Source organism: Gopherus flavomarginatus, chromosome 5 (assembly GCF_025201925.1).
Source record: "Gopherus flavomarginatus isolate rGopFla2 chromosome 5, rGopFla2.mat.asm, whole genome shotgun sequence".
Classification (NCBI taxonomy): domain Eukaryota; kingdom Metazoa; phylum Chordata; order Testudines; family Testudinidae; genus Gopherus; species Gopherus flavomarginatus.
This window is the reverse complement of record NC_066621.1, coordinates 59,409,323-59,435,345: the sequence shown is the minus strand read 5'-3', so window position 1 is coordinate 59,435,345 and position 26,023 is coordinate 59,409,323. Positions and strand designations below refer to the sequence as shown.

The following is a 26,023-nucleotide window of genomic DNA, read 5'->3' as shown; positions in this document are numbered from 1 at the left end:
AGCAAAGGACCTGGGAAGCTCCTAGGTTCTAATCCCATTGTGTAAACTCTGGCAACTGGACCAATGCACAAGAATGGCAAGCAAATCCACCCAGAAAACTGGGTTTAACCAGTAGGATCTCAGTAAAAATCATGAGCTGTATCAGAGCTGAGCTTTCCTAGCTATGTTTCAAAACTGAATTATTATTTTTCCATAGTTTTTAACTTTGTCACAATATTTTTGTTATGCAGGCTATAAAACGTTCTAAATCAGACCGGACAAAACAGCCCTTTCATTCCTATTCAGAAATCATGTAACAAACACTCAATAATGTTTGGAAAATGAAAATGACCTTGGCAGCTGATTTATACCTGGGTAGAAGAACATTTTTCATATTACAAATACCACACCAACCCCAAGCTGGAAGGTAACAAATGTTAAATGGAGTACATGTTCATTGTGTGTGTAGAGTTCCTTAAAGGGGAGTCTTTCATATTGAGAGTCATTTTCAAACATATTGGACTTCAGAATCAGAGCTGAATGAATAACTGATTTTATGGGTTTGTTGGGCAAAATGAAAAATCTGGAAAAAATTGTTTTGCTTCGAACTGAATGCTTTGTTGGATCTGAAACAGTGTTTTTCATCTTTTTTGTTTTGGGCATGTTACTTTTTCCTTTCTTTTTTTTTTTTTAAATAAATCCAGCTAAATTTCAAAATGGAACATGATTTGGAAATGAAAAGTCAAAGCATTTCAACTCTTCAAAAATATGTTTTTATTATTCTTTATTGGCCGAAACTCTTCACTGATTTGGACCCGAATTAATGAATCATTTCAATGGAGCTGAAACTGCATTTTTCAGCAAATAAATGATTTGTCTGAAAAATTTCACCCAGCTCAATTTAAAGTGGTAGGCCAAATTTAAGCTTGCTGTGAGCTGGTACAATGTTACTGAAGTCAATGGAGTTATAACTATTTGTACAGCAGACCTAAATTTGGCCACCTCTCTCCACTTTGTCTTGCCTTGTATTTTCCCTGTAATGCTTCTGACTGTGTGTTCTTGTTTGCTAATGACCAATTCATGTTTAAACAGGGACTTCTCTCATCTCAGCTGAGCTTCTCCTTTCATATGATTCTGCAGTGAAGTTGTCATGTGGTATGTGACATGAGAGCGCAGCAAGTTACAGCGCTGTAAAGCGCCAGTGTAAACAGTGCCCCAGTGCTGGGAGCACGGCTCCTAGCACTGAAAGCTAATCCCCTCGGGGAGGTGGAGTACCTGCAGCGACCACACTCGCACTTCAAAGCGCTGCCGCGGGAGTGCTCCTGTGGCACTGCTTTGGAATTTCAAGTGTAGCCAAGCCCTCGGTCACTTCCATTCTTATGTCATAGATACAGAATTGACTTTACCACAGAGTCAAGCCCATAAAAAACCAGGGCTGTGAGGAACTTGCCCTACTGGTGAGACAAATATCTGTAATAATGGATATAGAAAATTGAGCACAAACAAAAGGAAATATTTCTTCATACAATGCACAGTCAACTTGTGGAACTCCTTGCCAGAGGATGTTGTAAAGGCCAAGATTATAACAAAACTATAAAAAAAGAACTAGATAAATTCATGGAGGATAAGTCCTTCAATGGCAATTAGCCAGGATGGGCAGGAATGGTGTCCCTAGCCTCTGTTTGCCAGAAGCTGGGAATGGGCGACGGGATAGATCACTTGATGGTTACCTGTTCTGTTCATTCCTTCTGGGGCACCTGGCATTGGCCACTGTCAGAAGACAGGATACTGGGCTAGATGGACCTTTGGTCTGACCCAGTATGGCTGTTCTTATGTCCACGCTTTGAGTTACAAGGGGAAAAGCGTTTGGTCATCTTATCATAGTCTATCGCAGGCATCTGTCTAGCAGTAAAACTATTTTGACTGGAAGTCTTTGTGGGCCTCTTGCAAGTCACGGTTAAAGTGCCGTAGCAGAGCTGTGTGGAGGAAGTGTGTATTGTATCTGCCCACAGTGCTAGTGTGGCATTGCTATACCATATCAAACCAGTTGCTTTGTCATCCTGCTTCTGGCGCTGCACCATATGTAATAGCTCATGCTTAGAGAGAGGTTAGAAACCCCTACAATACCAGTTGTGCAATGCTGTACTGGTGAGAGGGGGATTTCCTCCCTTTACCCACACAGAGAAGAAGCTTTTGTCCCGAAGCTTGATATTGGATTATTCTTATTTTACAGCACTATAGTTGTAGAGCCAAAGCCTTCCTGTCTAAACCTACTTAGGGCTTCATCTGGTGAACAGGATATGGCTAAATACAATTTATACAACTTATTTTATTTAATGCAGTGTAGTTGTAGCTGTCTCGGTCCCAGGACATTAGAGAGACAAGGTGGGGGAGGTAATGTAATTTATTGGAGCAACGTCTATTGGTGAGATGGACAGGCTTTTGAGCCCAACAGAGCTCTTGCTGTAAAATGCAAGGTGGAACAGATTGTTTAGCATAAGTAGTTAGCACATATTGTAAAGGACCCTTCAAGGTAGACCATCCAGTTAACACCTCAGCAGTCATCGAACCAAAAGATGGAGTTAGTGAGTTACAGACTGTTGTAATCAGCCATAAATCCAGTTTGTCTGTTCAGTCCAGGATTATTAGTGTCTAGCAAAGTTATGAATTTAAGCTCCTAGGCTCATCTTTTGAAAGTGTTGTGCAGGTTTCCTTTGAGGATTGGTCAGATATAGAGTGATCGCTTTGTGAAAAAAGTGTTCACCCACAGGTGATTCGGAGTTTTTGGCTTCAGCTACCCTAGAGAGTTTACAGCCGCGGATCTGCAGTGATGCAGCTTCTAATTTAACTGCTCTCCCTTTGGCTTAACTATTCCAGCCGTCCCCCTTCCCCCCCCCCGCCCCCCCCCCAGCATAGCACTGTCTACTGTGGTGTTTAGGTCAATGTAACTTACATCACTTAAGGGGCTTGCTTTTTCCTGAGAGACATAAGTTATACCTCAGTAAGTGCTAGTGTAGACATAGTCTTTGTCTTTTCTCATTTTCCTGTATGAGTTCGAGAGTGTAGTGATTGTCTGGTTTCACCCACATAGTTGCTATTGGGGTGTTTAGTGCACTGGACGATATATATCACATACACCATGTTGTGATAGGCAAGTGTAGGATCTTGAAAGGTGTATTATAGGGGAATGTTGATCATTGTAGCAGTGGAGATATGTCTGCAGATTTTGCAAGTGATGTTCTGGCAGAGTCTGGTGCTGCTCTGAGTTGTTGTGTCCTGGTCTGTGGGGAGCTTGCTTCTGATGCTGAGGTTGGAGAGGTTAGGGGGATTGTTTGAAGGTCAGAAGTGGGGATTGAGGACGGATTTATTTCAGGATGGGGTCCTCATCGAGTATGGGTTGTATTTGTTTGATGATACCCCGTATGAGTTCCAATGTAAAGTGGTAGATGACAACTAAGGGTGTGTAGTTGGAGTTGCATTGAAGCAGGTTCTCTTGGGGTATTTGAGTGGTGTGACAAACTGGGAAAGTTCTTAATGTTTTCTCTGAGTACTGTGTTGGTGCCTCAGTGTCCCCATGGCAGTTCTTAAGTATCTGGCAGAGCAAAGGGCCAGTGCACCTAAATGCCTGACCCTCTGTCTCCTAGCAACTGACGGCCTGGGCCCCTCCTCTGCAAAGGTGCCAGCTGAAGGTGTTGGAGACAAAGGGATCAGGTGACCTCCTGGCCCGGGGAAAGTGGCTGAGCAGAGAGGAGGGGCTGGGAGGGGTTGTTAGTCTGGAGCTGGCTGGGGTCAAGGGTGGAGGGCAGACCTGGGGGTCTGGCTCACTGCCCCCCAGAATGGACCCGGCCGAGGGGTCCGGTTCTCTGTACCTACAAGCTCTGTTTTAGACCCTGTTCCTGTCATCGAATAAACCTCTGTTTTACTGGCTGTCTGAGAGTCACGTCTGACTGCAAAGTGGGGGTGCAGAACCCGGTGGCTTCCTCAGGACCCCGCTGGGGTGGACTCGCTGTGGGAAGCGCACGGAGGGGCAGAGGATGCTGAATGCTCCAAGGAGAGACCCAGGAGGTGAAGCCGTGTGAGCTTCTTGCCCTGAACAAGTCTGCTCCAAGGGAGAGGAGGCTCCCCAAAGCCCTGACTGGCTTGGTGGGGAGCAGTTCCAGAGAATCGCCCGGGGACTCCGTGACAAGTGGCCCATTCATGATGTGATCTACATCTCTGGTGGTGTGTCCTTGTTTGGTGATGATGGTTTTAGGTGTGTTAAGGTGTGTATCCTGGACTTTCTCCTCGGAGCATATTCTGTGGTATCTGAGTGTCTGGCTGTAAATAACAGATTTCTTGGTGTGTTTGGGTGGTTAAGGGATCTGTGAAGGTAGGTGTGGTGATCCATAGGTTTCTTGTACATGGTTGTCTGTCGTTTTCCATTGTTGAAGCTGATTGTGGTGTCCAGGAAGCTTATGCTAGTGTGGGAGTGTTCTAGAGAAAGTTTAATGGATGGTGGTTGTCGAAGGTGTGGTGGAAATCTATGAGGGAGTTTAAGCTGTTTGTCCAGAGGATGAAAATATAGCTGAGATACATCAATGGTATCACTGGTTTTGTGGTCTATTTATCCAGAAATTCTTCTTCCAGGTGGCTCTCAAAGAGATTGGCATACTGGGGAGCCATCCTAATACCCATGGCTATTGTCATGGTTTGGACAACATGTTTGTTGTTGAATGCAAAATTGTTATGGGTGATGATGAAATGGATGAGTTTGGCAGTGTGTTTGGGGCGGATATCTGAGGGTTATCACATCATGGAATGGACCACCCAAATACCCTGAGTGGTGTGTCTATTTTATTTGTCATAGTGTTTCTTTTCTAGCAGTGATTTTTCCACATGTTGATTAGCCTATGTAGATAAAGTAGCATTTTCTCTTATTCAAAATGTTCAACTTCTTTGAGTGTCCACTTGTAATGAGACAAGTAAAGTGACACTTGATCAGCTCTGTATGCCACTCCCTCACAGTTTCATATACCTTCATTGTATCCCCTCTAGGGCCCAGAAGGCCTGCAAACACACTTATACCTGTTCCAATGATAAGAGTTAAGTGTGTGTGTGTTTACAGGATCAGGACCTAATTTTTCTTCTTCCTGATCTAAAAGAATCAGGATTATTTAATCTCATAAGTAAATTCCACATTGCCTCTAACCATCTTTATTGCCCTTCGTCTAGTTCTGTTCGATCTCCACCTTATTGTAAAATGATAACAAATTGGACCAAGTATTACGGTTTGTGGCCTGTTTGTTTGTCAATATTACACTGGGTAACTAACAGATGGACAGAGTGTTCAGTAAAAGCTACATAATTGATTCAGTTTGTGGGGCAAATAGAAATAGTTTGTAGTCTTTAAAACATCAGTTTGGAATATTTTATTGTTTAAAATAATAATGTTATTGACCTGAAAAGACAATAAGAAGGAAGCTATAACCTATGGTTATATGTTTACAGTAACCAATAGCTAAATATTTACAGCAATTTGCTGCCAATTAGATTGTTTAATCAATTATATCAGCTAACAAAAAGAACCATCAGAAATTGATATTCTGAGCCAAACGCATCCGTAGTTTAACACCAATGATGTTGCATCAAAGATAAATTTGGCTCTCTGGCTTATGACATAAATTAGTCATCTAGATCTAAGACCAAACACAATCTCTTCAGTTTCCCTAGATTATGTATGCAGTGATCATTTAATATAAATGCCTTTGCTCCCGCCACACGTACACTGCAAGTTTTGGTGTAAGCATGTTGCTTCAGACATAGGGACACATACTTGCCAAAATGGGAGGAGACTTTTGCACACAGCTCTTGTAGTCTATAATCCCAACTCAGCAAGACATTTAAGCATGTGCTTAAATCCACCACTGTTCAGCAAAGCTCTTAAGCATATGCTTAATCTTCAGCTGGTGCTTCAGTGCTTTGCTGGATAGATGTGGACTGATTGGGGCATTTAATAGGAGAACAGCCTCTGCAGTGTTAGAAACTGTTGAGATTTCTAGTTTGTAGACTAACATACAGCTCTCTAGTTATATATTTCCTAGAGCTTCATCCAACACAATCTTTGCATTCATGACAACTTTGCCCATCAGAAGTGTGAAAATTGCTCATTGGACAATTTAAGAGAAAAGGCAGAGAAATGGGGATCCATCATTACAGGAACAGTCTGTACGTGTCCATTTTTATTTGTGAACGGCATATTGCTATCAATGGTCCTTAGTAGTTGGATTTCTTTCACCATCGTCATGTTAAATGGTTTCTTTTTTGTGGATGAGGATACCTGAAATGTCAAAGGTCCCCACTCTTGCGTGACCTTTTCAGTGAAGAATGCTTATGGAATATCACAAGTACTCAAATAAACTGTACATGATAGGAATGGTTTAAAAGTACTCAACTGCTTTATAAGAAGATGGTTGATCAATCCAGTTAAAATCCTATGAGGCCTGTCTAATAGACCTGTGATATGCCTTAAGCCATGCAGGGATCCAGCTGTTTCTTTTCTAGATGCCCCAAGCTGGCTCTGTAAAGTGGCTTCTTGTTCTAGCCATTACATGACATTTTTCCTCTGACTCTGGAATCAGCCCAGCTGCGTCACTGACAACTACAAACGAGCTGCTGCACGCTGCAGCTTTGGAAATGAGAGCCCAGTTCTGGGCCTCTTACTGTGGATGCTTTCCCCTCCCAGCTCTTCTGGGGCCCACAAGGAATAAAGAGGAGCCTCTGGGCAGCCAGCAAAGGGAACAGGTCTCAGCAGGCGTGGAAGCCTCCAGCGAGGCTGCTGCCATTCCTGTCTTCATTGGTGTTCCAGCTCAATCACACTGAGAATGAGTAAAGATGTTGCTTCAATGCTGAAGAAAGTGACTGTCCCCTACCTTCACCCTTCCTCCTCTTTTTCCACAAAGACTGAGAGGCGGCCCAGCAAGTAGGCTGGCAGCACGCTCCCATGACTCTGCTGTGGTTACCAGACAGCAGAGCTTTCAAAAGGCCTGCCCACTCTTCTGGAATCCCAACCCACCTGCCACTTCCCCTGCACTGCTTCAGCCCCAGCAGAACTGAGGGAGCGGCAAAAGTCAGGTTGTCCTCCCATCTCTCCCTGCCTCACCAGCAGCAAGAGAAAGAGAGAATAGCACCAGGAACTAATAGTAAGGGGCTAGTTTCAGTGGGTTACTGAGTGCCCGGATTAGGACCACTGGGTGAGGTAGAGAGCACAATGTCAACTGTACTGGCCCTTCTCTAAATTTTAAAGAACATTTGTAACAAACCCATATAGAAAATACATCCTTTCTAATCTTTGAATTATTTCAATTGTTGGAATGATTACACTGCATCTGACCCTTTTCTGTCTCAGACAGAATCATTTATTTCTCCACTCCAATTCATCTGGTTACACTTGGTGGAGTTTCCTAGTCTTTACTCTGTGCTCTATCTCTTTGTGTGAAATTTGTCTTCATTTCAGGAGTAAATTGCTCTTTCTGGGACTCCAGTCTACCTTTACTTCAGTTTCCAGCAATGTAAACTACTCTGTCCTTTTCTTTCCTGGATTCTTCTCTTTCCTGCAGCATTTTATCTTGACAAGAGTCACTTTAAGATGTGTCGGTTACTAACATGCTGTTTCTTAAAGGAGAGATGAAAAATCATACGAAGACCAAGCACCATCTCTGTCCATTTTTACTCGCCACTGGGAGGGGAGATGAAAGGGTCTGAGTAAAGCTCCCCAGCCTTTCTTCCCCGATGTGAGCTGTAAAGCACAGGTGCAATCTAAAACAATATAAGCCAGCTTTAAACTGATGCACAGCATTGCACTGGTTTAACAAAATCGATTTAACATCTCACATGGTGCAACGTCTGTGTTTAGACAAGCTCTGAGTGAAACTCACTCAGGCTACGTCTGTACTACCCGCCATATTGGTGGGTAGCAATCGATTTCTCGGGGATTGATATATCGCGTCTCATCTGTCGACTCTGGAACTCCATCAACGCGAACGGCGGTAGTGGAGTCGATAGGAGGAGCCGCGGACGTCGATCCTGCGCCATGAGGACGGTAGGTAACTCGATCTAAGATGCTTCGACTTCAGCTACGCTATTCATGTAGCTGAAGTTGCGTATCTTAAATTGATTTCTCCCCCTAGTGTAGACCAGCCCTCAGTCTGGTTTAAGTTCCCTTTTCAGCAAGGAATGCAAACAGGCAACTTGATTATCCACATACCCATCTAACCTCCTAATCTGGAAGAATTGGGGCAAATAATCTCAGGACATCAGAAGCATGATGGTGAAGTTGGCATTGAAAAGAAGAGAGCAGGGGTCCCTCGTGCTTTCCCCATGGGACTGGCTTGGGGACTGGGGGCAGAGGTGTTGGGCTTTGATTTTGCCAATCTGGCCAATGCCTTGGGTGCGGGAGAGGAAACAGGTGCTTCTCCCCATTTCAGATTGCAGGCTGCTGATATTTGAAGCATCACCAGCAGCCTGCCTTTGCTCTCCAGCATATGCAGCCTGTCTATGTCTGCAGCTATGAAACTCCCAGATTTCCAGCCGAGTTTTAGATATAGGCTGTGATGTGAAATTACTTTTTCTTTGTTTTCTGACAGCTGCCATTGCTTGAGGAAAATCAAAGTATCAGCCTCCAATCTTCTGTTACTGTGTCCCTAGCAGCTCCTTTCAGAAACCCCCAGCAGAGAAAATGAGTCAGAAGAAAGACTGTTGTCAAACACTGGGCAAACTACACACATCAACAATCCATGCGCAAATGGAAGCACCTACTGCTGCAAGTGCTGGAGCTGGATTCACAGAGCTGTGGGGGGCACTTACATTCACATTTGCAAATGGCAAAAAATATTTCATTGGGAAGGCTGTAGTCTAGCTGCAAGGATCCTTCCCTGTCCCCTCTAAAAATAGCCCATAATCAATGTTAGGGGGCTTGTCAACCACCACACCATACAAAGGCAAACGTTGTTTTGGCTAGATTCTCTGGCAGCTTCAGGGAAGAGGGACGAATTCCTCCAAAATTAGAAGAGAACATGTTTGATAGCAGCCTAGTTCAAGTCTTCTGGTGATGGCAGCCTTGGTTTCATGCGACTTTGGAGTCAGGAAACAGGGAGAAAGATCTTGATGAACTTCGGGTATGTCTACGCTGCAAAAAAACCCCAACCAACCAAAACAAAAACCAATCCCACTTCAGCAAGTCACAGAGCCCAGGTCTACAGATGCGCTAAAAATAGTAGATCTTCCGGCTTGGGCTTTGAAGCCTGAGAAGGGACATCCAGCCTGAGCCAGAACAGCTATTTTTAGCACCATAGAGCAAGCCCAGGTTTGTAGATCCAGGCTCTACGAGAGGCTGCTGTGGGGTTTTGTTTTTGTTTGCAGTGTAGACGTACCCTTTGAGGCCTTACTCCCATAAAAGCTAGTTCTTCCATGGAAACACCTTTGTCCAGCAGAAAGAGACCTTTGCTAAAGTATTTTCTGATTTAAACATACCAACTTGGAGGAAGGAATACATTTGACTAATCTGAGTTGATTGTTTGTTTGTAACAAAAGCTAACCGGTGTGTTAAAAACACAGGGAAAAACTTACGTACTACTCTGGAGACAGCATATTTTGATTACATAGACGATTTGTTGCTTTTTTCCTCTTCTTTAACATCTAGGAAAGGGGGTCAATCCAAAGACCTTTTTTATCCTATAAATTGCCCTAAAGCACAAAGATTTAATCTTATTGGGTACATTTTCTGCTCGTCTGTTGGCGTAAGGTATATTTATAACATGTGGATGGTGTAAATGAATTTGCGGGACTTGTTTGTTTGCCAGATTAATAAGTAAACTGTACCTTGGAGCTGTAGTAGAAGCTTTTATTTTAGTACTCCTCCTAATAGCTCAGCTTTGATGCAGATGCTCTTCTTGCTGTGAGTCAGTGCTAACTGGGCATTTGCTAATACAGCTAGACACAGAAAGCTTCTGCAGTGTGGCTCTTTTTCTATAGAATTCATACACTGCTTTTAATATGAGCCTTTGTTTTATTGTACCCTCTCTTGCCTTAGGGGTGGCATAGAGATCATCAAACATCTTTATTTAATCAACTGGCTGAGTGCCAAATAGTACTTAAGGTGAAGAATAAGGTGCTTCTATCCTCACCCGTGTTCAAGCTGTTTTGCCCGTTGGGGATGTTTTGGTCGTTCTCTTTCAGCACAGACACAGAATTGCTGAATGCTCAGGTCAGTTCCCACTTCAATGGCCTTTTCAGTCAAGAATGGGGAAGAACCGCCTTGCACGTCAGAACATTCTGCATTCTATTTCCCCTTCTTCCGGAGCCAGGGGTCATGTTATAAAGTGACTTAGGTAGGATGACTGTGCAGTTGCACGCTGTACTAAATTGGTTACAGAGCTCAGAGGCCTGAGCTTATCCAAGGGGCTCCTCCTCCCGAGCATCAGCACAGAGCAGTGGTGTACGCTGACGTGAGCAGCATGCCTCCAGGAGACTCTCGACGTCAGTGTAACTCTTTGTCTTGGAAGAGGGGCGATGGCTTTGGAACCAGCGTATCTGTGCACTCTCTGAATCACATGGCTTATGGAATGTCAGTAGGGGTGATGTAAATGTGTGGATAATTTCTCACTTTATCATAAGTCACAGTTGGTCTTCCTGTCATCGACTGGGAGCTATCCTGAATGAATGGTCTCCTGTTAGCCTTCAGCACCTTACTAGCAGTGAAACTGTATTAAGGTTTAAATGTGTTAATATAAATTAATATGAGATTAATGCTGCATTCCTGCAACCAGACTGATTATATGAGGGGATGGGTGTAAGTGAGGAAGGATGGGTGACAGCTGCTCCCACTCTGGCTCACTGTGAGCCACATTCTGACCCCCCTTCCTCTCGTTATGTAGCACCTTTGTGCATTTACTGGTGGAGTGAGGTGCTATTCAGCGGGAATCCCGGAACGAGAATCTGGCCCAATGTGATTTACAGCCAGTTTGCCTACCTGCCTTTTTTCTTTTTTTTAAAAAATAATTTGCTCAGTTTCTTCAAGAGGCAATAAACTTGTCTTTCCCTGGTTGATCAGGTTTTTTTTACTTCTTAACCCCATCTCCACTTATTTTTGGTCACTTTCTGGGGTATTTCTCCCAGCCTCCCCCATTCCTTTTTGCTGGTAAACCGTGACAGACAGAAACTTGTGAAACCCCTTTGAAGCCTACATAAAAATCTGAGTTAGGAGCTCTGTCCCGGGTGAGAGAATGAAGCCCTGTGTGTGACCCAAGGAAGTTAAGGCTCCATTTAGGTGGAAGATGATGAAACAGTAAGATCCTTGCCTACAATGTGTGGAACCCATGCAGACTGTTCTAAATATTGAGATGGGTGTCATAAGCATCAGCCCTGCCTCATGCTTTCTGTGCATGTACAGGCATTATATTTATTACTGAGTAAAAAATGACATTTGGTCAAAACCATGCAAATCTCTCTCTTTTTCCTCCTTATATACAATCCAACCAGAAAACGTACTCATGTTTTCAAACACAAAATATTATTTTAAATTTAAAAATAATTCTGGTCTTCAGCCTCTGTTCTGTGCAATGTAAACTGCATGGGTGGCTAAACTGTACTGTTTAAATGTTCAGGCTCTTTTGATAATGATAAACATGTTGTCTTTCTTCAGCAAGCGAAATCTCATGTGAAACTCCTTGGATATACTGAAACAAATCCACATATAGTGATGGTCCTTAAAATCTTCCCAGTTTCTCATAAGAGGAATGGATACAGATAAGCTGGCCTCAGTACCTGCAGTATTACCATGACGCACGTCCAATGCTGCAGATACTTAGCATATCAGAGTGCAGATAGTTAAAAGCCTGGGTCTAATGGCTGCACAGGGAGTAAGGCCAGGCCACACACCCCAGCATGGCCATGTGAAACCTACCCAGACCACAGCGCCAGGTACAGGTGAGGGAGCAGGGGATTGTGTGCCCATATTTCCCCTTCAACCCTCCCACCACCTGGGCAAGTGTGGGAGGGCTCTTCCCCACATGGTGTCAATCAGCAGTCACCTGTAAAGGGCTGTAGCAGATTCCTCCCTTCACTCAGTACAGAAGGGAGTGGTTATGCCACAGGGGGTGTCACTGAATCACAATGTCTCCTAGGGCTACTTCTAGGTAGTGCAGTTTGCACATTACCCCTTGCACAGGGCAGTATCTAAAGGCACAATGTGGCCCTTAGTTATCGAAGGCACCTGGCAAGCCTTCAAGAGCCACCCCTATATTGCTTGTTACATACATCTCTGCTTTATTTTTGTTTAAAGACTCACATTTGTTTTATTAGAAAACAAACTGGTTCCACTTGCAAACTCTCATTTTGTGAAATGTTTCTTTGGTTTTATTTTAACAACCCACTCCAAGTCTCCTAGCAGTGTGCAGTGTGAAAGGCAGGTAGCCTATGGCTAATGTTCCTTTGTCATTCCAGATCTCCCTTGCAGAGGAGCCAATGAGGAGTAAGCATTGTGATTATTCCTCTAGACTGAGTCTGAACTAACCTATGTTGTTTGTGCAGCATATTGCAATGTGCCTAACCCCTCCTTTACTACATTGCACTGGCTGGAGTACCTGCTGGTCTCCAAACGTCATGAGGCTTCAGTTATAAGTGCAGATAATAGATCATTTCACTGCTCGTTTTTATACAGGAGTGTAACGTCCTCAGAGAGTGAGAGGCACACAGACTGAAAGATGTTCTATTCAGGTATCCTCACCGAGCCTAGTCGGAAGGAAGTGGAGATGAGGGAAGCTGCATCTCTCCGACAACAGAGGAGAATGAAGCAGGCAGTGCAGTTTATTCACAAGGATTCAGCTGATCTGCTACCTCTGGATGGACTGAAGAAACTGGGGACTTCCAAAGACACTGTAAGATTTTTTTTTTAATTAATAAGGAAAAATTATATTTAAGAGGCTGGCATGCATTGCTTTCCTCCCTGCCATGCTTAGAAATGTTTTTATGTTAAGAGGATAATGAACTTGGTTGCCTGTGGAAGCAGAGGTAAATTGGCATGACTATGAGGCTCTTGTATATAGAAAAAGGAAGTGGAAATATGATTTTAGTTGCTCCTGGTGAGGTTGTTAGTCTTTTCACTACTAACTTCCTTTACAGGTCTGTATCTCAGACCTAAAAACAATTTTAACAAAATAGATACAAATTTACCAGTATGGAATGCTTTCTTTATATTGGATTACATAAAAATGGCTTCACATTTATATATATATAAATTTGGTAAAACATAGAATCACTTTGGTATTTAAAAATTATAAAATTGTTAAGATTAAACTTTGCTCAATGTTTTCTGTCTAGGCAGTTTAATTTCTTTTCATTGAGATTTCATATTCAGGCTGTAAATACATATTTGTGATAATCTATGTTATTGGGTAAATGGTGTACAGTATAGAACATCACCTCCCATTTCCAGAAGAATTGGCTTCTTCTAAAAGCTAAGAAATAAAAACTTCCTTGCTTTCTTTGAATAGGAATAAAGATAAAATAGAACATTTAAAGTTCTGGTGTAAATGAACAAAACTCCTCACATGTAATGTAAAAGCTGAATGTCACTTCCTCAGTGAGTCTAGATCTTGGCGTATATAACATACAGTATGTCTGAGTGCTGCAATATCTCACACTAGGTAAACTGAAGAAGCTGAACTTCCTTATTATTTTGGCAAATTAATTTTGTTCTAACCTAGTCTTTCTGCTTGGAAACTTTGCCTTAGATCTATACATAGGTAACCAAAAGAATAGGTTTGGTGTTTTCTGCATTCTGCACAATGCAGAGGTTTGTTTAACATCATAGAATTCACACTTGGGCACAATTTAGAAATTCCTGCCTAAGGGGGCCATCTGCATCCAGACTTGGAAAGTGCTTTTCAAGTCAACATTGAATTGTGCTATTATTTATTTTAGACATTTATAAAGAGCCTAACAGTGTGGTATTATTATCAGTATTACAATAGAGTCTAGGAACCCCTGTATTGGTAGGCACTGAGACAAAGTTCCTGCCCTGAAGAGTTTACAGTCTAAACAGATTACAGAAACAAAGGGTGGGACTCGAGATGGAGCCACTGAGAGATTTACTATGGCTCTTAATGAGGTTAGCAGCAGAGCCAAGGATCGAACCCAGGTGTGCTGACTTCTGTGTCTAGTGCCATGTCTATCAGTGCCTGTCAATGTTTGAAATGTGTAACCCGTGAAAGATTCAGGCTTTTTAGAGGCATTTGAGGTAAAGCTTTTTGATACATACAATAGCAATTGTTGTAACTTGATGTATAAGAGAAGGAAAAATATTACTCTTTGGAAGTATTCTTGTCTAGTGATGACAAGTCATTGTTGTCAGGGCTGGATTAGCAGCATCCAGCGAGTGGGAATGAACTCCCCTAGACATAGAGAAATTTCATCCCTTATTCAAAACCATCGCTATATCTGGCTCCAGCAGGGGCTTTCGCTCCTTCTCTTCAGCAAGCACTAACAATTCACCCACAGCCATCTACCTCCTACTGATGTAAATGGTGACTGAATGGCAAGCAATAAATACGTGGGTTTGATGACCTAATAAATCATAACAATACAGATTGTATGTTTGTGATGTCACCAGAGCCTCAAGTTACATGTGCAGGACTAACAAGCTGAGTTGTCCTCATCAGGTGAGAGAGAGTGGGAGCAACTATCTATGCTAGTTTCTCGTCAATCAGCAATGGAAGCATCTAGGAGTCCAAAACCTTTTCAGAGGCTGAAAAAGAGGCACAGTGCTACCGTCATCTGTCCCCCTCCCCTACTGCCCTTGAGAATGGCTGAGCTCCGGCCTGGGATGGAAAACGAGAGAGCTGGAGTAGTAAGGGACACCATGCTCCAGAACCACCTCATCCTCAAGCCAGAGCTAGGAAAGACTCGCTCAAGATGCACACGGCTGCCTGGATCTGACTTTGTGTATGGACTAACCCTTCGTGGGACCGATGGGGGAGTTCCTGAAGCAATAGGCCACTGGAACTCAGTGAAACCCATTAGCAAGGCCACAAAGGAGCTGCCGCGTGATTTTGTTGCCATGAATCGTGGAGCAGTCGTAGCTGGTCTTGTCACAACAAAGGAACACTACCGGTACCGCCAAATCCATGACATCCGCCGTCCGGAAGATGATGAGCGTCACTTTAAAAGGGACCCGCTGCGTCTCCCTGATGCCATGACCTATGGAATGCCACCTCGCCCGTCCACCCCTATCATAGATGTTTTTCAGCACAAGTACAAGGAGCTTTGGATGGAGGGACAACGAGCAGCAGCCGAAGCTCGTCATAAGGCAAAACAGAAAATAAGACAGCGGGGGAAAGTATACGAAACATATTGCACTGTGCTGAAGAAATACAAACAGCCCATGCAGCCAGACCCACTTTGGCATTTGCCCCACTTTGAGAAAGTGGGTCGTCATCTTGATACCTTCCCAAGCCAAGGAGATCGGGAGAAGTCTTTCAAAGTCCATCAGTCAGAAGCTGGAGTACGATGTGGAATATTTGCCCAGGGCATTTATACAAGCAGCTGAAAACTTGATAGGTTAAATTATTATAAATTATGTAATAAAATAGAATATTCTCATTTCAGGTCTGAAAGAGAACAGTGGCAGTGATCAAACATATAGAAAAACTTCATAGCTTTTCAGGTAACTGGCTGGCCATATTAATACCCAATTGTCTGTAAGAGCTTTTCGGTGGCCTTGGTAACAAAAAACAAGGGGTAAACTACAACCCAAAAGAAAAGAGGGTGATTGAAGGTGGAGTGGTGCTAGATGTTATCCACTCTCGTTATTACAAACTGGTGAACATTTTTAATGACGACTCAGAATTTTTCCCACAATAGTCAGATCAAATCTTCCTCTGATAATATTATAGTGCAGTTCTCCACTCTAGATTTGATATTGTACAGCCTGATTTTCAGAGGTGCTGAGCACATGAAAATCAGGTCAATAGTGCCTTGCCATCTTAATTTTGACTGCTGTCAGAAAGCTTTTCCAGCCATGTTTATTACATAACACAGTTTTGCAATACTTCCACTGACAATGCAGCAGCCTCTTTCTTCCTTGGAGTCTGATATGCACAAATAATAACTGGTTTAGTTCTTTATATTCTTCCTCAAACATTTTTCAGTGTATTCTTTTGTTTGAATTAACTCCTTTTGGCCCAAGTTACTTCTTCTAGCTCTGTGAAACCGTTCCATGGGCAATGTTTATTAGTGTATTTAAAAAATTACTAGCACCCTGAAGTATTGAAAACCTGTAAATCTTTCAAGCTGCTTTTGCCTTCTTATGGTGCCTTAAGAACAGCAACACCTGTAATGTGCATGAACTCAGAATGGGCCTGCTTCTAACAGATGATAATGTAACATACAGGAAATCACTGAATAATAGGTGGCAGTGATTTTAATCTGACATCTGCAAGTGTGTTAGAAGAATATGGATTTCTTTTCTGTATTTTTCCTTTTCCATACAATCAAACCTCATTTATCTGGACCTTCATTATTCTATTGCAGGTATCAAATACAGTGAAAAATGTCAATTTACTGGCACCTGCTAGCCAGTGAATCCACATTATTTTTGTATCCTCCATTTCATTTGTATAACAGAAGGTTGACTGTATCTTAGCACATATTGGATTTTGGCAGATACTTATAACATTACATTTAAATATATTAGTTTATTTGCCACTAATACATTGTTGTCATCGCTTTGATTGAAAGCCTGAAGATTGACAGGAAACCTTCATGAATTGGGTGGTTTTCTTCCGAAACAGCTGAATTGTGACTCACAATCCAAAAGTTATTGTCCACCGCTGTTCAGTTTTATCCCTCTGACTTCTCTCCTTCTCTAGACAACCATAGAGCAAGAATCCTTGCTAGCACCAAAAGTCCATCTGTGAAAGTTGACCAACAGACTGGTGTCTTGACCACACATACACCTGACCATACAGCGCTGAGAACAGCGTGTGGAGCAGAGCAGTCTTTCACTAAGCTGATCAAGCAGCTGAATTTTGTCTTTTTTTGTGACCCACCATTACCTATATGGCCCCTCCACCACCTCGCTCCTAATCCTGCCTGGTGCAGATGGAAGGCTGCAGTAGCTGAAGAACGAGCTCATCCTAAACCCACCTTGCAGCAGTGGCTCCTTGCTCCAAGCATCGTGACCTTGTGAGGGGGACACAGCACCACTCAGGTTTGGCCCATTGTCCCCTCTGCCATGAAGGAGGGGCCGCTGGGCCAAACCTGAATGGCGCTGCGGCCAGTGTTCCCTCTAATTTTTTATGTCCATGTACGGAATGAATTTTGTTATGTGCAGCAATATGGAGGTGAGGTGATGTGTGGTGGGGGTGGGGCTGAGGGGTTTGGAGTGTGGGATGGGGCTTAGGGCTGGGGCAGAGGGTTGGGGTGGGGATGAGAGCTCTAGCTGGGGGTGTGGGCTCTGGAGTGGGGTTGGGGATGAGGGGTTCAGGGTGAGGGAAGGGGCTCAGGGCTGGGGCATACGATTGAGTGCGGGGGAATGAGGGCTCCAGCTGGGGATATGGGCTCTAGGGTTGGGTCAGGGATGAAGAGTTTGAGGTGTAGGCAGGGCCGGCCTTAGGATTTATGGTGCCCTAGGCGAGATTATTAAACTGATGCCCCTGTGCCTGATCTGCTCTTAGCAACACAAACATAAGCTTACAGTATTGGAAAACTTGCCACATTCATGTTATTAAAACCAGTTTAACTTAATTAAGCACACTGTAATACTGATGGACTAGCGCTAAAGAAGCAGCACTATAGAAAAAATCCTGATATGACAGAATGATGCAAATAATATATTTTTTTTAATTTATCAAAATTTTATTGGAAATTTATATGAAGAGGTATTGAAACAAAGATTTGTTTTTAATTAAAAGCAATCTTTCTGGCTTTTTTGGCTGCAAAATCAGTAATAATGTCATCGTATGACAAAGACAAAGTCGTGTCTTGTTCGGTTGCAAGAATAGCAAGACCAGTTAAGCGTTCCTGACTCATTGTAGAGCGGAGATAGTTTTTAATGAGCTTTAGTTTTGAGAAACTCCGTTCTCCTGATGCTACTGTTACAGGAATTGTCAGTAGAATACGAGTGGCAATGTACACATTAGGATATACGTCAACAAGTTTGCGGGTATGAATAAACTGTACAATGTCCATCACCGATTTTGCATGTGGCAACATTGATGACAGTGTACTCAATTCTTCGTACAGTCCAAGTCCATTTAAATCAAAACTATCACCGTGCTTCAGGAGGCTCTCTAGGTTCTTGCACTTTGTCATTAGTTGCTCTTGTTTTCCTATTTCGTTGAATTTAGTTATGTCATACAAAAATCCAAACTGTTCATAGTGTACTTGCAAGGTATTAAAGCTTTCATCAGCAGCAGATACTGCTTTATCCATCACAACATTAAAAAATTCAACCTCAAATTTCTTTTCTGGATCGTCTATGGGCTCATCTGCTCCTTCATATTCCATTTGTCGTTTTTTCCTTGAAACTCGTGTGCCTGTGCCTGTGCAAGCTCTCTTGCTGTAACCTGTGCTTCTTTGAATCCATGTTCTCTGTATTTCACTAAAAAGTCTCGTGTGTTGTTTAGTAAGGTAAGTGTTGAATCAAGCTGCATCATTGGACTCTGCATTATTTTGCTTACACTTGAGATTTTAACAAGAATGTCATACCAGATTACGACAGATGTTAGAAACTTGAAGCTGGATATTTCAGAGGCCAATGACTGTGCTTCACTTTTAGCTTTTGGATCTCTGGCTTCTTCCGAAATAGCAACCAATGCTTCATAAACTTCCTCAGATTGATATCTCAACGTTTTTACACTTTCTACTCTGCTTTCCCAGCGTGTCTCAGATAGAGGCTTAACGGTAATACCATTGACATGTGCTTTGAATATTTGCCATCATTGAGTGGAAGCTGAAAAGAGCACGTAAATGCGTTGCAGCAAACAAAAAAAGATATAGCTTCTACAGAAGACTTGGCCATATCACACAATATCAAATTAAGGCTGTGGCATGCACAAGGAACAAAAAAGGCTCGTGGATTTTCTCTCAGCAATCTAGCTTGCACGCCAGAAATGCATCCTTTCATATCGGTGCCATTATCATAGCCTTGTCCTCGAATGTTCATTATGGACAATCCCATTTGTTTTAGTTCATCAAGGAGAGTTTGAAGAAGTCCAAAACCTGTAGTGTCTTGTACTTCTAAAAATGTGATAAACAATTCCTTAACTGTAATCTGTGCTGAATCACTAATGTCGACAAATCTCACTATTAATGACATCTGTTCTTGATGACTTATGTCCGGAGTGCAATCTAGAATTACGGCAAAATATTTTGCCAAAGTAACCAATGAAACAATTTTGTCTCTTACTTTATTACTAATTAGCACGATCAGTTCATTTTGAATTCTTGGTCCCAAATAGTGGTCATGTATTTCATTTTCAGTTACTCTTCGGAGATGTTCACTCATCACTGAGTCAAATTTTCCCAGCAGTTGTACAAGGCCCAAAAAATTTCCATTTTGGGGCTGGAATAATTTCTCAACACTTCCTCTAAAAGCAAGATTGTTTGTTGATAGATATTCAACAATAGATAATAGACGTTCAAGAACACGACGCCAATGCTGCTTTTCTGACTCCAGCAATCTTTGATTTTGGGCATCAAGAGTTGTCTGATTTTTTAACCTTACACTCAGCTCACACCATTTGTGCATACTTTCAATGTGGTATTGTGCCTTTTCATGTTGTGGTAATATGTGACTAAGATTTTTCCAATCATTAATACCCATGGTTGCTATCTTAAAATTGCAACTATTGAAAATCTTGCATGGGAAACAAAAAAGAGCATCTTTGCATTTACAGTACACAAGCCACCGTCTGTTGACAATTTCACCATTAGAAAGTCTTTTGTAGTAATTGTTTTTTGTGAATTTCCTACCTCTAATGTCTTTAGGATATTCAAGACCTTTTATTCTCACAGGGCCTTTCTCAAGTATAATGGCACAGTATTCGTTGTTTAAAGATTGCGGCCATGTGCCAATGTCATCTATATCCCATGCTAGTACAGTTTCAACTGTTTTAATTTCTTGTTTTGTGTCTGCATCTGTTTCAAATGATTGTTCTGTGTGTTCTTGCATTTCTTGAGCTTCATCTGCATAAAAATTTTCTTGGGAAGTTACATGATGATCTTGATCAACTTCGTTGTTTTCATGATGTACAAACTTAAGTATAGAACCCTTCTGTGCTTCTACAGCTAATCCTATTTCATTTTTCCATATTCTTTTTTGTGACCCAGAAGGTTGTTTTCGATAGGACATAACTTATAAGAGTGTTTTTTAAAGAAATAACTGTTTAAATTATTGTTATTATCAGAAATATTATTTAAAATAGCTAATATAGGATAGCCATGAGCCTGTGTACTTGAGCTAGTGCGAAGACTGAGACACAGTAGAGTTGGAAACCCATGTCATTTTTACAAAGCCACTTTTTAGTTTTAAATGTATAATGGGCATCAGTCTTAACGTTAGTTACAACTCTATATCAACTTTATACTGTAAGTAGATCAATGGCATTATCCAGTTTAGTAAGCTGGGTTTCCAAACAGTGGGAAAATATAACCCTAGTTTTACTCCTAGGTAAAGCACAAAGTGACCAAAATGAAGTCAGCACAGAATCATCTCATCTAGATTAAGGTAGCACAGAAATGTTACAGAAGTCCTGTTGTGCCTTATTTTTGTTTGGAAAGACATTAGCAATAGCAGCACATTCACATGATAAAATACATGATAAATCACTGCCTCTAAAGTTCCATCAAAAACTGACATTTTCACAGCTCTAGCATGATCTGCTGTACAGATTCTTCACAAAGAAGTGTCCCTGGCCTTTTTAACTCATATTAACTATGTATTTACTTTATGAAAGTTGGAGAAAACATTGTGAAAACGTAAAACGTTGGCTGCCCAACTTCTGGGCTGGCAAAAGTTATACTGACTCACAGGGAAAAAAAAAGCAGGAGAATTTTAGTACAACATATGGTCACTCTGTACCAGGGGTCAGCAACCTTTCAGAAGTGGTGTGCCAAGTTCACTGTAATTTAAGGTTTCTTGTGCCCGTAATACATTTTAATGTTTGTAGAAGGTTTCCCTCTATGTCTATATTATATAAATAAACTATTGTTATTATCTGAGGTCTTGGCCACCGGTCCTGCTCAGGCCACTGCCAGCTGAGTAAATGAAACCCCAAACTGGCAGCGGGCTAAGCGGGGCTGGTGGCTGGAACCCTAGACAAGGATCCCAGGCCCTGCTCAGCCCGCTGCTGCTCTGGGGTTCTGACCACCAACTCCTGCCAGCCAGGATCCCGGCCGCCAACCCACCCTCAGCCCGCTACCAGCCTGGGATTCTGCTCACCCAGGCTGGCAGGAGGCAGAGTGGGGCTGGCGGCTGAGCTCCTGACTGGCAAGGGGCCGGCAGCCGGAACCTCGGAGTAGCAGTAGGCTGAGTGCTGCTGGCACCCCAGACTGGCAGCAGACTGAGCCACTCAACCCCCCACCGGCCCTGCTCAGCCCGCCACCATCCCACTCAGCCCACTGCCGGCTGAGTGAATGGAACCCCAGGCTGACAGCAGGTTGAGTGGTTCAGCTGGCCTGCTCAGCCCACTGCCAGCCTGGGGTTCCTTGAGGGTCCCCAGGCCAGCAGCAGGTGCTGAGTGGGGCCGATGGCTGGTATCCCAGCTGGCAATAGGGCAGCAGCCGGAACCCCAGAGCAGTGATGGGCTGAGCCGCTCAGCCTGCTGCTGCATACCATCAAAAATCAGCTCACCTGCCACCTTTGACACGTGTGCCGTAGGTCGCCGACCCCTGCTTTATACACTAGTAAGGAGATGAGCATATTACAGTCGTTGGAGGGCTCTTATCAGGAGTAACAGGCTATAGGAAAGTCAGTCAACATTTTTTGTTTCTCTAATGAAAACTGGCCCACTCCCTGCCTCAAACCAAACCTGTCACTAATAATTGTCAACAACTTAATTTTCTGTTTTTGGCTAAGATATTGATTTTAAAAAAATATATTGAAATTGGATTCAGGATTGTTAGCAAAAATTTTTGGCAAACAAAGTTGTTAAATGACAATCTAAATGGCAACACAGTACTGCTTTCATGCTTGGCTCACCCCCCAGCCTGCTGGTCCAACAGCTGCAGTAGAGGAGGAGGTAGGTGGAAAACTGCAGGATCCCAAAATCCACCTCTTGGGGTGCAGAGTGGCAACAGCAGCAGCAAACCCTCAGGTCCAATCACACGCCAATGGGCACCACCTGACGGACCATGGTGAAGTTAGCACAGCATCTGATCTCAGGGACGGGGCACCCATGGAGCCACAGCAGCTCATCCTGCCCTGTGCAGCTCCCCCCAGATGAGATGGATCGCTGGCAGCTGCCAGCCCGGGGGAGAGACGCTCCCCAGCTAGGGTGGCCAGATCCAGATGTCCTGATTTTATAGGGCCAGTCCTGATATTTGGGGCTTTGTCTTATATAGGCATCAATTAACCCCACCTAGAGTGACCAGACAGAAAGTGTGAAAAATCAGGACAGGGATGGGGGGGGCGTAAAAGGAGCCTATATAAGAAAAAGACCCCAAAATTGGGACTGTCCCTATAAAATAGGGATATCTGATCACTGTACCCCAATCCCCTATCCTGATTTTTCACACATCTGGCTAACCCCAGCCAAACCCTGTGTGACATTCCAATTCTGGCTGCCTGCCGAGGAAGTGAGTTACTTTCACTTTCATTCCTCAGCAGGCAGGCAGCCAGCTGCCTCCTATTCCCTCCCCCCAGCACCTCACCCAACCCAGCCCTGACAGAGGGGAGGGAGGAGAGAGAGAGAGGGGTGCTCCTGGGGAGGAGGGAGAAAGGAGGGGGTGCTCCATGGGGCGGGGGGGAGAAGAATGGATGTTATGGGGGACAACAAAGGATACTGGTTTCGGAGCCACAGAGCCTGCCTCACCTCACCTCAGCCGGGGGGAAAGAGTCACACTCACAGGTGAGCTCCTTCCCCAACCCCTACCCCCTCCCCTTCCCAGAGACCCCAGCAGCCAATCCCGTCCCTCAGACTGTGCTGCATTCGGCTCTCTCTAGGACCCAGCAGCCCTGCTTCTGCACTGTCTGGGCTGCCTGCAGAGTGGTGCCCCCAGGCAGAGTGAGGCCCTACGCGGCTGCCTATTCTGCCTATGCCTAAGGACGGCCCTGGGTGTAGGCTGCCCCAGGGCTGCGGCAGGGAAAGTGGACTCCTCTCAGCCTTTTCTCACTGGAGCAGCTTGGGGCCAGGTGAGAGGCGCCTCTCCCCAGCCGCAGCAGCTCTGGCTGGGCTGGGCTGGGGAAGAGGCACCTGTTGAGTAATTTGGACCCTGCTGGGTAAATAAGATGCTGGGCAAGGGTGGAAATTTCTATAATTAAGTTCCCTAGCTTTTCCCTTCTCTAGTTGCTGGGATAGAACAGCACTAAAAATACTTCCCTGATCCTTATTGTTATTTGTCAAGTTCTTCAGTATGCTAAACCCTATGAAAGGATACAAAGCGACACAGGCCTTGCCTCCAGGAGAGTACAGTCTAGTTCAATCACGGGCAAAACAGTTCAGATTGAGATGATACGCTAGCTGATGGTACAGGCTTGCGGTGGTGAAGAAAGCATGGAGTCTTGCAGATGCTGTCCTTGAAAGACCAAGAGGGAGAAGAGCATTTGAAAAAGAGAGGACAGGGTTTGATGCAGAAAAAAGGTACTTGAGTCCAAGTGGAAGGGGGGAAGGTGTGAAGATGACCATGCAAGAAAAACACAAAGGGGCTGTCTAAGGGGAAACACAGGTGGAGGAGGAGGAGGAATTGGAGGCAAAGAGAGCACAAATGTACATTTGGGAGGGGCCTCATTTAGTTCCAAAAACATATTCAAGCAGCATTCAACAATAGTGGGCTTCCATGTATGGAAGGGGATTGGTGAAGGGAGACCTGCATTATGACATCAAAAGCGAATAGATTCAGTAGCTGTTCCCAAGGGGATTGATTCTGTGAGGGGCCACATATAGAAGTGAGAGGGCTATAAAGGGCAGTTAGAAGCCAAAAACAGCTGGGGAAATTGGGAGGAGAAAAGTGAAGAAATCAAAAAGTACATTGATTCCTTTGGCACCTCATTAGAGCTAAGGACTGGGCCATATTCCTTCCAGCAGGCCTTTCTCTGTCCTGCGTAGGGGGCAGTGCACTCTGGAGATTTTGTTTTGCAGAGTTACCTCTCAATTGTTTCACTAGGGATAGGGTTTGCCCCATCCTCAGAAACAGGATGTTCAGCTTTATGCATCAGTAGCCAAGGCTATCTGCATACAGATCCAAAGCTTCCCATGACATCCTGTCCCCCATGGGAGCATGATTCCCTCCAGAACTGTACTCTGAGACTTCTGATCTGTTGCCCCCAAGCCACAGCACTTGTGTGTGTGTGTTGATTTTCCTGTAATATAGCTATTCCACCTTTCCTCCCTGGCTGGTCCCTTTGCAATCCACAGAGCCCAGTCCCTGCTGTGCTCCCCAGCCCAGGATTACAGTAAGTGGAGATTGTGCTGTTGAACTAGCTTTCTGCATTGCCCCCAGGCCCAATGTGATGAGAGGACAACTGGGTCTTTTGATTGGTAGAACTGCTTGATTGGATGCCCCCTGGAGATCGAGATGTGAAAGGCAGGCCAGAAATGTGAGCGGGGATATTTGTGGTGCATAAAATACTATAGGGGCTGAAATGTCACATTTAGAGCCTTGTGTGTAATTTTCCTACTATTTGCTTTTTATGAATGCTTGGATCCAAGGGTTGAGGTTTTTGGTTTCTTTGTTTATTTCTCAGTTCTGTTCTGTTGCAGCCTTGCCTACCTGACTAAAGGTGACATTTAGCAAATTCATTTTATAGTTATTTGGTCATTTTTATTTTCTTGTTCTTCAATAAACTTTCCTTCAGCTACATAGACACTCAGTCACTCTTTGGCTGCCTGACTGATACTTTGAACAAGTAGAAACAATGGTTCTCAGGCTTGTACAGTGTCAGAACTATAAATGACAGAGCTTTATCTGTTCTGCTTAATGGTTAATAGTCAGGCAATGTATGTACACTGGAGGCTGTCTGTGACTTGTTAGCAAATCCTCAGGAGGGAGGAGAAAGATGACCTACTTTGTGATATTTCCAAGAAAGGCTGGCTTACGAAGTAGCTTCATCTGATCGCATATTTTACAGTAGTGTCTAGGCCCCAGCTAGGTCTCATTGTGCTACACACTGCATGTACCCTAGAGGTTTACATTCTAAAGGGACAAGACAGACTCAGGAAGTGGTATTATCTCCATTTGACAGAAGAAGAACTGAGACATTAAATGCCTTGGTCACACAGGCATCTGTGGCAAAGCCACAAATTGAACCCAGCTGTTCAGTCATCCCCATCTTGTGCTGTAATCACAAGACCATCCTTCCTCTCCATTGAGGATCTAATTCTGAGAAATATTGAGCACTTGCTGGTATGTTTCTTTTTGGCTTAGTTGGAGGGTTGTAGTGGCCAGTGACCTCTCAAGATTGGGCCCAGAAAAACCTCTCCAGTGAAACACCCTGTATAATGAAAGGTAAATATTTTTCAGAGAGAAAACAATCAAAATGCCATAGAATTGATGTGGAATAATTTGTAATGACATGCTGGAGGTACATGTTAATTTAACGAAATCGCTAGGCAGAATGCTAAGCATGTTAACTCTGAAATGAAGGGAGCCTTGTCCCAAAGTTTCTGTATTGTCGCCATATTGCCCTAAGGTGGTAAACACCCCTTCCTGCACTCCCTCCTGTCACAACTCTTGAAGGAGTTGGCCCTGCACGTGGGGACACATCTCTATGTTACATTACAGCATGCGATGGAAGAAAATCAGCCGCTCTTGGTGTAGCTAGGAAGGGGAGTGGCCTCTTGTCTTGGCTTCA

General features: G+C 43.6%; 2 protein-coding genes across 3 annotated transcripts in view; both read left to right on the top strand.

Moving 5' to 3' along the window:
* NRIP3 (nuclear receptor interacting protein 3) overlaps positions 1 to 26,023 on the top strand; it is a 55,722-nt gene that overhangs the window by 951 nt on the left and 28,748 nt on the right. Inside the window, exon 2 of one of the 2 annotated variants that reach the window (XM_050955170.1) lies at positions 12,674 to 12,890. In XM_050955170.1, the coding sequence (XP_050811127.1) occupies positions 12,717 to 12,890 (174 nt within the window). In that variant the 5' untranslated portion in view covers positions 12,674 to 12,716. Of the gene's footprint in view, positions 1 to 12,520; positions 12,891 to 26,023 lie in introns of those variants that run through there. The other variant, XM_050955169.1, reaches the window with a different exon arrangement.
* Positions 14,679 to 15,593, top strand: LOC127052009 (cilia- and flagella-associated protein 77-like). The gene has a single exon (XM_050955159.1). It carries the CDS (start codon positions 14,699 to 14,701, stop codon positions 15,557 to 15,559), a length of 861 nt encoding a protein of 286 aa, XP_050811116.1. The 5' UTR covers positions 14,679 to 14,698; the 3' UTR covers positions 15,560 to 15,593.